At 36.3% G+C, this 12,715-nt stretch overlaps 1 protein-coding gene across 1 annotated transcript; it reads right to left on the minus strand.

Moving 5' to 3' along the window:
• Positions 1-444: 444 nt before the first annotated feature.
• Positions 445-12,659, minus strand: tmprss7 (transmembrane serine protease 7). Its single transcript, XM_056248932.1, has 18 exons — positions 12,331-12,659; positions 10,046-10,247; positions 9,198-9,328; positions 9,042-9,109; positions 8,755-8,948; positions 8,495-8,530; positions 7,166-7,394; positions 6,927-7,051; positions 6,741-6,853; positions 6,534-6,640; positions 5,724-5,860; positions 5,445-5,552; positions 4,550-4,657; positions 4,352-4,468; positions 2,033-2,231; positions 1,658-1,926; positions 998-1,134; positions 445-896 (listed from the first exon to the last, which is right to left on the minus strand). The coding sequence occupies exons 1-18, from the start codon at positions 12,397-12,399 to the stop codon at positions 738-740; spliced, it is 2,508 nt and encodes an 835-aa protein (XP_056104907.1). The 5' UTR covers positions 12,400-12,659; the 3' UTR covers positions 445-737.
• Between the last annotated feature and the right edge of the window lie 56 nt (positions 12,660-12,715).

Consider the following 12,715-nt stretch of genomic DNA (forward strand, 5'->3'; position numbering starts at 1 on the left):
ACTGATTTCCTAGCAACAAAACGAACACTGCAAAAACAATATTAAAGCATTGTTTCATATAGACTATTATTAAAATAATTAATTATTATTATTACTAATGACCATATTTATCTACAAAGTAGGTATTTTTTTAAGCTCTCTCGTATCCAGCTCTTTGTGTCCAAGTCTTTTGAGCAATGTTTTTTAATTAAAGGTTCAGAAACCAACACAGAAATCCATATGAAATGTTTATTCATTCTCGCAATGTATTGATATTAAAGTCTACCAAGGCCATTTTTAATATAATACTCGTAATAACTATTTTGAATCGGAATATGGTGCCAATGAGCTATAAAGAGCAATTTGCACTTAAAAACAGCTGTTGCAAAAAAAGTGCAGCCCATATTTTGCCATGTGCAACAGTGAAATGTCCAGGGCTGTGTTTCTCAAAAGCATCATAACTAAGCCTAAGTAGATTGTAGAACCATTGGCACCAATGGTCTATTATATTACAAACTATTATATTACATTTAATATAAAATGTGTGTGTGTGTGTGTATTACACTATATAGTATACATGTTAAACTTAAAAACACCAACAATAACTTTATTGTTCAAGACAAATGTATTATAATGGTGTTACATGATTGAATGACCATTAAATAACACATTTAGTTGTTGTTTAGGTGAAAATGGCTTGTTTTAAATGAGTTAAGTTACAGACTGAATTATAAGGTGGATTTACTTGGCTTTGCATTTTAAATATGTCTTTGGATCCAATCTATGAACTTGGCCACTCTGGTGTAAACTCCGGGAAAGTTGGGTCTGCCACAGCCGGAACCCCAACTCACAATGCCCGTCAGAAACCAGCGGCTACCTGCGTGTGCTTGACAGGACAGAGGACCACCCGAATCCCCCTGCAATCAAAAGTACTTTAATAATGCTCTGAAATTAGATACTAAGCTTATGTTTGGTTCATAAGACAGGACCAAGTCCAATGCCTGTTATCTCCCCTCACCCGGCAGGCATCTTGTTCTCCTGAGGGCACGCCAGCACACAGCATGCGAGGTGACACGGGGCTGTAGCTTCTCTTGCATTCACTCTGACTTAAAATGCTAACTTCTGCCTTCTGCAATACTGTGGGTAGCACCTTATCTGTATAAACAGAGGGAAAATATGCTATTTCATTGTAATTTATTGTAGACCTATAAAACTGATTTTATTTTTCTAGTTACGCTCCTGTTTTAAAGTTTGGGGTCTGTAAGACTGAATATTTTTATTCAGCAAGGACAAATCAAAAGTGACAGTAATGACATTAATACTGTTACAAAAGATTTCTGTTTAAAATAACAACTGTTCTTTTCTATTCATCAAAGTTTTCACAAAAATAGTAAACAGCACAACTGTTTTCAATACTATTAATAATAATAAATGTCATGTGACACTGAAGACTGGAGAAATGATGCTGAAAATTCAGCTTTGAATAAATTACATTTGAAAAAATAATAAAGTAGATTTTAATTGGTAATAATATTTCAAAATATTACTGTTTTTACTGTATTTTCAATCAAATAAATGCAGCCTTGGTAAGCATAAGAAACTTCTTCAAAAAAAATCTTTTCAATCAGCATTTGAACAGTAGTTTACATCATCTGTCATTGTTTTTTGAGCTCTTTACCCTGTTCAGAACGGTAACCCCAACCGGTGACCCAGCAGCGGTGCCCGTCAGTGAAGGTTTGAGAAGGGGCCGGCAGACAGATGGGCTGGATATATTGTTCCAGGCTGCTGGGCCAGGCCTTCTTCAACTGCACGAGGGCAATGTCATAGTCAAAATTTCTTGCATTGTAGAATTCATGCACCACAATTCGACGGATCTCGGCCACATGCTTGGCATTTCCCTGGTTTAGCATGCCCAGATGAGCCATCCACATACGTGGATCTGACAACCTGAAAGATCACACTTGCTCAAACTGCATTAAGAAATTTCATGGTTTACTTACCTGCTAGAATAACTTTGATATTCTACAGTTTAGGTCTACCTGATGTTCCTCACCTCTCTTTGCTAAAACAGTGCGCTGCAGAAATGAGCCACTCATCAGAGAGGACCGATGCTCCGCAATACAGCTGACCAGAAAAATGCATGCTGACCTGCCACGGCCACTCTCCTTCCACCGCATTGATCCCACCTACAATGCGCTGTTGTGGGGAGGCGCTATCAAATATGCGCTTTAAAGGGGTGGGATTGCCACAGGCTACAAATCATATGGAAACAAATAAGACACAAGCAGATAAAAAAAGTGTGTTAGTGTACAGCCATCAAAAATGTATAAATGTGTACACTGATACAGGTGTGTACACTACTACTGGTCAAAAGAATGTTCAATGCAATAATAATTGAGAAATTAATTAGAATGATTGATGATCACGTGACACTGAAGACTGGAGTAAAGGCTGCTGAAAACTCAGCTTTGTCATTACAGGAATACATTACATTTTAAAATAGATTAAAATAGAAAAGAGTATTTTAAATTGTAATAATATTTTACAATGTTACAGTTTTTACTGTATTTTAAAATAAATTCAGCCTTGGTGAGCATAAGAGACTTCTTTCAAAAAAATCTTAATTATTCCAAACATTGTATGTGCATAAACTGTTCAATCATGACAGGTGCATCTAATGAGCCAAATCCAATAAAACCAGCGAGCGTTTAGAAAGAGAATGAACCATGAACAAAGCTCAGCTTGTCTCCTGTAATCTCCCTCTGATTCAACCAATTACCAAACATAGTTTCAAGACAACCATTGTAAAAAGGTCTATAGATCATAATAATAGCAACAATATCATCATAGTATATGGAGGATATTTTAGGTTGAGTGGCTAGCAAGTCATAAAATATGGTGGTCCTAAATTAAGTTTTGGAGTCTCTTTGAAGGACGTGAAACTTCATTGATTTATAGCATCAATGTGAATCTTAAAGGCCACTGAAGTGCCTTGAAACGTGCAGTATTATTCAATGTGTTGATGTCATTTTCCACTGAAACAGGAACACAAGGCTGGACATATTGAACAGTTCCTCCTCTTTTTTTAAATAGCCAGTAGCGTTTAGTTTCACAGCTCGGCCAGAGAAAGCCGCAGTTTTCTCCTAATCTCCTCTATATCGCTTTAAAATATAGCATTCTGTGCAGAATTCAAATGGATCCGATGCGTTTTCTGGTCTGCACCGACTCGCGCATATGATCCGCTCTGTGCAATCGATCGTGTCTCTGGACCGGAGCTGCGGCGGGGCGGTTCGTGTGACACTAACGTGAAACCAGACTTCATTCGCCCCAATGGAAAGCATATTTACACTGTCTGAGTAATTCCCTATCCCCTTTGTGCCATTCACCATGTAGAAAATAGTAAATGTGTGAACAAGTGACCGATTTTAGCAGCAGCTTCAGCATCTATTTATAATGTAGGGAGGGCCAACGTACGGGACGCTTTAGATTAGACAGAAAATCTGATGAGAAGCTGAAGTGCAGAGTGATGTCATCAAAATCACTGATCCATATTGGTGGAAGTGAGAGACTGTATGTTTTATAATAATAATAATAATTTGTTACATTTATATAGCACTTTTCTAGGCATTCGAAGTGGTTTACATAGAAGGGGGGAATCTCCTCAACCACCACCAATGTGCCGCATCCACCTGGATGATGCGACGGCAGCCATATTGCGCAAGAACGCCCACCACACACCAGCTTATTGGTGGAGAGGAGCCAATTAGTATGTGTATATATATAGACACATTAAGGAAATGAACCAAAAAAAGAAAGAAAATAAAAACAAAGAAAGCATAAAATTGCCTGCAAATTAATGCTTTCTTTTTCTACTATAATGGTTTTTTTTTTTGTTGCTCTCAGTCATTTTTAGCTTGCTTTCTTTTCTTACTCTTCACAGTTTGGTTTTCTTTGCAACATTTGAAATGACAAATGAGAGCAAAGAAAACCAAAGCGTGAGCAGGAAGAAAGTAGGCTAAAAGTGCAAGCAAAAAATGTCAGCGAGAGCAAAAAACCTGATCATTTTATGTAAGATGTGTCTAATTCTATGATTCACGTATATTATTTTTAATTCTGTGACCGAAATACATTTGAAGTCAGATTGATTCCGTATTAATACCTCGTATGGATTTGAAGCTACCATCTTGTTGATTGTTTGGCTCAAAGGAGATTTTATTAGTAATAGTTGAATTTAAGAATAAAAGATTACTAATAAAAACTCAAACAGACATAAAATGTATTTCGACTAGGACTAGTTCTGTCTGTTTAAATGTCTACAAACCAATCTGATGAGTGACATGATGCTTTTGGATGTTGCCACAGTAAAACTCACCACAGTCCTTCTCATCACTGCGGTCGAAGCAGTCGGGTAAGCCATCACATTTTGCATTTTTCTTAAGAATGCAGGCTCCATTGTCACATTGGTAACTGACTCCAGAACAGCTAGTCTCTGCATAGCCAACACATTAATAACTGTACAAACAATTGACACTTATCAAAGTTTAAGTTTTTAAAATAGTTTTCACATTACCTTGAGTACAGTTGGTCTCATCTTTACCACTGGAACAGTCCATCTCTCCATTACAGATGTATAATGGGTGCAAAGGGGATGAACCCCCACAGATTTTAGGAGGTTTAGCTGTCAGATAGATATTACAGACAATAAAATAGTGAATATTCACATGAATACTATTTTGAAATACCGAGATATTGTTGTAAACCAGTAGTTCTCAACCTTTCTACCTTTCTCTCTTGCATTTAAGACAACATTCAAAGACCCTCCTATCTAAGCTGATATGTACCTCTAATACTACAAATAAATTCAAAAATATGTTAGCATTTTAATTAAAATTATGTTAAGGACACCTATTATGCCTTTTTTCAAAGTCTTGATTTTGTTTTTGGGGACTACTAGAATAGGATTTCATGTTTAAATGTTCATAAATCACATTATTTTTCAAATATCTTATATTGTTGCAGCACCCATAGATATGCAGCACCTCTCTTCCCAGTCTGTCTATAACGCTCTGTTTAGTTCCGGTCTCTATGAAGCCCAATAACCTCTGATTGGTCAGCAAGACCAGTGTGTTATAATTGGTCAAGCGCCTTAAGTGCAAGTTTCAACACACTGCTAAACTCAACCTGGCCTCGCACCTTTTTTTTGAATGCTTTGGGCGGGAATTATTTAAATTAGGAATATTGTGACATGTACGTTCCCGGAAGAGAACTCAAGACTACAATCGAGGCGTTTCAGGTTCATAAACTGGGCCGGATCGGTAGGGAATGGAACGGTTAAGCAACGAGAATGGTTTGACGGTGGAGAAGCAGTTATAGTACTGTATATCAAACTAACATGAAATACTAGTTTGTTACTTGTTTTACTATAGTAGAACTACTTGGATTACATGATTTTGTGGTTTACATACAACAAAAAATCTCATCGCTCTCATCCTGACAGTCATCCAGTCCATCACAGCGCTTGAACTTTTCCACACACAGGCCTGTAGAGCACAAGAAGTGACTTTCTGGGCATGCTAGGAGAAACAAACAAGACCAGAGTAAACCCATTTGGTGCCATGAGTCATTTTACTGGCATATAATTATAAATATTATTCCTTTGCTCGTAAATCAGATTGTACTACTTGAGAAAAAGGACTATTTGAAATTGTTCTCCATTTCTTTTGTTTCAGCAGCATTGTTCTTACGCTGACTGGTGTTGTAACTGCTGTAAGTGGCACTGAAGGGTTGGTCAGCACTTCGTGAACTGCAGCGGAAAACCACTTCAGGGTTTTGAGCGGGAATACGGAAGACAGTTGAGTGGCCAATGTAATTTCCACAATATCTGTAAATCAATCACAGTTGTTTCTATACCAATTGACAAACGTTGAATATCAGACCTGATAAATATCACATACTGTCAACACTGAAGGAATAGTTATAGTAGTCATTATTTACTCACCGTCATGTCTTTCTAAACCTGTTTGACCTTCTTATGTGGGACAAAAATTGTGTTTTATGGACCCTTTTTATGGCCCTTTTTTTGGTGTTTGGTCAGTGGGAACTATTGCTGTACGAAAAAGAGAAAATACATCTTTATTTTTTTTAATTCATGTGCTCTCATAACCTTTAATCAAAATAACTTCCCTCTCTTGAAGCGACATCTCTTCTCTTCTCTGATGATGTGTTTACTGGCGCGAAGGTCGGGACAACCTGTCGCTCACATGACATCACAACAATAGCAAACCACAATCATCCAATGATCCAATAATTTCCTGATGGACAAAATCAAGTCCCGCCTTAAATTTTCTCCTGTTCAAGAAGCCATTTAACTCGGATATACGTCACAATAGGGAAGAAAAGACTATCGCAACTTCCGTTTCATAGCGATCGGTGAGTAAAAAATGACTTTTAACTATTCCTATAATAAATGAAATGTAGAAAAAATACAATAAAAAAAACCCTAAAGATAACTGACTCAGAAATGAGGTGAAATGTACCCTTGACAAAGCACTTACATGATCTCATTGACTTTCCACCAGCCGTGTTCACAGTTTTGCAAGTCTTTTAGTTTAAGCATGTAGTTCTGGAACCTGAGAGCTACACCCAGAGGACCGCTGGGCATCTGATACATCAACAGCCAACAAAAAACACCGCTCTGTCAATCAAATACGGTGGATAATATCTCTACACATAAAAAAAACGCTTTTGATTGGGTGCAGTACCTGAAACATCCAGGAGCAGGAGCACTGACGAGGCAACAGATTGGGGTAGAATGGACTGGTTATCACTCCAGCATCACCTGGGCCAGCGGGTAACGCTATCATATTTATACACTCTGTATGGGAAAGACAAAAGAGGCTCAGCATCACCAGACACAAACATACAGATACTTTAGTCGAAGGACTCACGCTCCTCCACGAGAGCCTGGAAGAATCCTCGGAAGATCTTTCTGCCTTGTGTTAGTCTGAATGAGAGCAGCATAACATTGGAGGTGGAGACCAATGAGATCGGGGCTGACACTGATTCACAAAACCTTGAAGAGAATGCATGAAAATTACACTGATCATCTCAGATTATTTTGTCCTTCATTTCCCCCAACCCAATCAAGACTGACTTCAAGATCTTTCCGCTCCCTTCTGTCACAAACCTGTAGAGAATCATGCCTCTCATAGGAAGCAGAGCGTCATACACGGTGAGGGAATCATAGACACAGTCACTAGGGTCAATACTGAAGCTGTTCACAGTGAGTCGGACGACTGAGCCAGGAGCACTTGTCAGTTTGATGTAGCAGCTCAAGCTTCCCCATGAAGAGAACACGTTGAGGGGAACACTCACATCAGGAACACCTGCGTACAGCTTATCCACACACTGAGAGCCTATACACACAGAGAGATGATTACAGAACCCATCAAACATAGAATTACAGAAACAAGATTCTGTTAATAATAATAATAATAATACACATTTAAAAGGTGTTTGTTGTAGGGTTGGGAAAAATCTGAATTTTATAACTGTAAATTTGAATTGAATTTGCATACAGGATGTTGAATTGGAATTTGATTTGAAATGTATTGCAAGTGAAATTGACTGAATTGCCATTCAGAGAAACTCAACACAGTTTGCACAAATTGCATTAATCAACTTGCAAAACATAAATAAATACAATATTAATAAAACATTTATTTCCAAAAAGGTAGAAAGATTTTGTTCTCTACTTATATTTGTAAACTATAAAATTCTGTCAAAACACTGAACACAGCCATTAAAACAGTTTTTAATTAAGATTTAATTGATTAATTAATAATTAAATCAATTCATTTGATAATTGCTTTTATAAAAAATAAATATTGACATCCATTGCTTTATTTTAAAGACTGGAGAAAATTAGAGCATGTAGGAAATGTTCTTATGCCATAGTCCACAAAATGACATTTAATTAATGAAACAAAGAAATATGTGTATGTATTGATCAAATGTGACAGTAAATTTACAAAAGATTCATATAAATATTTTGTAGAAGTCATATAAATGCTGTTTTTTAATCTTTCTTTTCATAAAATAATCGTTCTTTGCAGCACAACTTCAACATGATAATAAGAAATGTTTCTTGAGCAGAAAATCATGTTAGAATGATTTCTGAAGGGATCATGTGACACTGAAGACTGGAGTAATGATGCTGAGATTTCAGGAATAAAATACATTTTAAAATATATGAAAATAGACATTTTTAATTGTAATAATATTACAATTTACAATAATCACAATATTTCTGTTTTTACTGTATTTTTGATCATATAAATACAGCTTTGGTGAGAATAAATTACTTTTTTCAAAAACGTTTTTTTTTCCCCAACCCCAAACTTTTGAATGGTAATGTACGTTAAGGTTCAAATTTGACATTTTAAAGGCTTCTCAATTCAGTTCTAAATTGCACACAACCCCGGTCATATGTAAATATCTGGCTCGACTGACTCACCCACAGCTGTTGATGTGTAATCCGAGCGTAAAGCAACTGGGAAGACAATATACATATATAAATTTACCATAATAATGCTTCTGAAGCTGAAATTCACAAAAAACAAAACAAGAAACATGTACATAACATTTAACATTGTGTAAAATTAGTTAGTCAGAAGGACTCATGAGAAGCAACCTTTTTATTTTGGCTATGTCATATATGTACTGTCTTGCTAAAATGGGGGGCACTTGAGAAGGAGTAACAGTGGCTAAGATTACCATTGACAAGAATGGAGTCGATGTCCACAGGAAGGCCCTGCAGGGAGCCCACTGAAGACCTGTTCTTCAGACTCATAAGCACAGAGTCCCTGAGGATGGCACTCAAGCACTCCTCACACACTGCTGGAGTCTTCAGATGCGGCACCACGAAGATCATCCAGAAATGCACTAGTACACCACCTTGATTATTATTACTGATGGGGTGAGAGGTAATTGTAACCATGTGACATCTCAATTGACCTAATGAAGTAAATCCATCTAGCAGAGTAGTACTGGAGCAGCTGTACCTCAGATCAGAGATGACGGTTTGTTTGTAGAGTCTGGACACTGATGACGTTCGGTATACGCTGGTTATCTTATTGGAAGATAAATATTAAAGTGATTGTGACAATGGCTTTTGAAGGCCTTTTATTCTAATGACATATTTTTGCTGTGTCACTCACCACATGCTGTACGCGGTTAGCCATGGATACAAACTCACTCGAGTCAGCATGCCTGTACTCTGGTATAAACTCCACGTTGGCAACACGGAACATACCAGCAAAATAAACACCACTGTTGCTCTCTCTCCGGACTACAAAATACATAGTATGCACTTCAGTTAAATTAGATATGTGGACATAACTTTGTATACCCTTGTGAAAAAGCATACTTTTAAAAGAAGGAAATCATTTACTTTAAAATAAATTTTTAAGTACCACCTGAATGTAATGATTTCGGACATTAAATGTCTTAGGCATATGGTTAAAGTGAATGTACTGACAAGCATTTATGATCAGTTAAAATATACTTCATGTAATTTCTGTTGAAACTTGTGTCATGTATTTAAATATATTTGTTGTAATTACACATTTTTAATAATGATAAAGTTGCAATTTAATACATTTAAAATGCGATAACTTTAAATTATAATTTGTATAATAAATATTATTATAATCCATTATATAAAAAAAAGAAATTATAATCATGTACTTTACATAGGCTTTATGTCAGATCAAAATAAGTGTGATTGATTGTGAATGATTTAAAATGTAATTTAAAGCTTTTAATTTGACATTATTACAAATTGCACTTTTTAAAAGTGTTTAAGAAACAGTACTTTTACTTTGAGTACACTTAAGTGGTCGTTAAATTAATTCATAATATTATCTGCGCATATATATTTTTTTTAAATATACTTTGATTATTATACTTAGATTACTTGTAAGTAGACTACAAGTCTACACAATACAATTAAGCGCACTTCTTTTTCACAAGGGTATGTATATGTATATGTTTGTGTTGAGCTTACATATAAAAACCCACAGAAGAGACCACATTATCACCACAATGACAAACACCACCACTGTAATGAGGATGGCCAGATTCTGTAGATCCAATATTGGGTTTTTCTTCTTTGGCTTTTTTGCTCTTCTTCTGCGTCTGTTGTATCTTCTGCATAGTTTATTAAGAGTTGCGTCCACCGTAGCCACTTCCACGGACACGTCGGCTACCTGAAACCACAGGTATGTATCACATTCTGACCTGATGCAATAAACACACACTGGTGAAAAAAGCCAACCACTGTTAGAATCAAAAGTGTGATGACCTGGATTATAGTAATTTGCCATCATAACTTTCATCAGTAACTTTCTGAAAATTTTATTACACAATGCTAGTCACAACAAGATGATATAAATGTTCTGCCACCAAAGTGCTGATGTCATTTCAGGACTCCAGATGTTTTACATTTCTTGAAGAGAAAAGGCGGCCTCACATTTTAATTGGCTCAAATGGAGAATGAGTGGGAAATCAGTGGCTTTGGATTTAAGGTGTGTGTTGTGTGGTCTTATCACAAACAGATATTATTGCATTGAGCGGTTAGAGTTACATGGTAAAGCCACTCAGTAATTCTGAGAGAGATCCAACTGGGTTACAAAATCCACCTAACTCTGAATTCACAATGACTCATGGGCACTGCCTCAGTCATTTCTCCCATAATACATTATTACAACCAATTACCGCAATCTCTATCTATTGTCCATCAACCTGATAGATGCATTTAAGGGTTTTCTTGAGTATAAATTGTATGAATATAGATTTGATGTCTACACTATTCCCAGGTAAGGGCTATAATCACACTACATGGGGTCATCAACTGGTCAACCCCAATCTTGAATATTTGGTTACAGCTATTGCTACAACAAGAAGTGAACTTTTTCTAATACAGTTAAACAATTATCCCATAATCAGATTTAGACACACAATTACATGTAACATTGACTTACAAAAAAAAAGAAAAAAGGTATGATACAGTAGGCTACTGTCATGGTTTAGTGGACATGGTGCTAATGTTTTTTTTTAGACATTTTGCTTAGAAACACCATGGAGCATTATTGTATCATTTTACCACCATGATATTTTTAAAAAAAAAAATCTTTTAATGCAATAGATAGATACCAACGTACTGTGGTATTATCAACTAATCCCATCACTGTAGCTACTATGATATCACAGTTTTTTTTTGCAAGAAAATTTTACCAGACGTGGATAAATATTTCTGAGAGGTAAGTTAGAATCATTTGTTTCGGTACCATCACAATGACTCTCGCGTTCATTGAGGTTTTTCAGTCATGCATTATTTACATGATGTCATCCCATCTCTTTCGCCGTATTTCATTTACAACGAGGTAACACGGTATTTCCGAGGAAAATAAAGCTAAAATATTATTCAAAGACAACCAAGAGTTAAAATTTAATTTAATTTCGAAATGCCTCTAAATGATGTTGATGTACAAAAATAGCAGGTACAGTGGGCTAGCTTAGATAGGGACCATCTACAAAATATAAACGATAAGAAAAACGTACAATGGCCCTGTCACAGTTAAAAACAAAAAAAGAGAGCAATGTTCACACATAGATTTGTGTTTCACTTCTTGGAGCACACTTAATTTCCTTTTTTTTTTTTTTTTTTTGCGTACACTTCCGATGACAGAGTCATTGAACGTTTTTAGTAAGAACCTTCTTTGTAGACGGTCCCAATCTTTCGCCAAGTTAAACATAGTGAGAACATACACATCCATCGAGGCAGGTTACAACAAATAAACTGCGATCACTTATGTATATTCTTATGATAGCCTATTCAGATAAACCCACTTTCATGCAGTTATGGGCTTTATTCAAATCGTTAAGTAAATTTTTTTTCGAGGCTTATACTAGGCTATTTGAGAAATGTCAAGCCAATAACTTCATAGCCGCCTTAACAGAGGTCAAAATGGTTTTACTCTCACATAAATCACCATACTGCAGTTTATGCCAAAATAACTTTTACTGAAATTACTATTACAATAAAACTATAGAACTTACCACCAGTCATAAAAAAATGCAATCAAAAATACTTAACTAAATAAACATTGTTTCTTTATTTGAAGGATAACGGTACCCATAGTATTTTATATTGTGGTTTTGCAGTAAATAACAATTACTCAAGTGACTTTTACTAAGTGACTATTGACTACAATATCAAAAATTGTTATTTTGGTTTATCTAGGTTTACCATGGTGATATTCAAAGGGTCTAGCAGTATTAATTACTCACACTTGTGGCGTCTTCCCGGGCCGCATCATCCTCGCTCCCCTTCCCGCCTTCCTCTCGCGCTGTTTCCATGGCATACAGTCTTTCATTTGGACCGGTAATCTCAAATGCTGGTAGGCCTACCCTGCATTGTTGAAACTGTTTCCCCCTAAAATACCTGTCTGTGACCACGACGTGAATGTGAGCAGCGGAATGAAGGCAAACGACACGAGGAGCTTCGTTTCCACCTAACAGTGTGTAACTGTATCCTGGCAGGTGTGCAGACAGTGAGCCTTGTGTTCACTTATCCTATAGATGCATTCAACCTCTTTGAATAATAATAGAGAATGCTGAAACACATGCAACTTAAATAAAAACCTTAGATTCACATTTTTGAACACATTCAGGC

The sequence above is a fragment of the Rhinichthys klamathensis genome, unplaced genomic scaffold (genome assembly GCF_029890125.1).
Source record: "Rhinichthys klamathensis goyatoka isolate OS25496 unplaced genomic scaffold, OSU_Roscu_1.1 h1tg000059l_1, whole genome shotgun sequence".
NCBI lineage: Eukaryota > Metazoa > Chordata > Actinopteri > Cypriniformes > Leuciscidae > Rhinichthys > Rhinichthys klamathensis.

What these genes read in the sequence shown, in the direction of transcription:
- tmprss7 (XM_056248932.1), bottom strand. Translation starts at nt 12,399, where the DNA reads ATGGAAACAGCGCGAGAGGAAGGCGGGAAGGGGAGCGAGGATGATGCG. An exon ending in GAGCGATGAGATTTTTTGTT is followed by an intron (nt 4,658 to 5,444) that starts GTATGTAAACCA and finishes TCTATCTGACAG; the next exon opens with CTAAACCTCCTAAAATCTGT. An exon ending in CAGTGATGAGAAGGACTGTG is followed by an intron (nt 2,232 to 4,351) that starts GTGAGTTTTACT and finishes TATGATTTGTAG; the next exon opens with CCTGTGGCAATCCCACCCCT.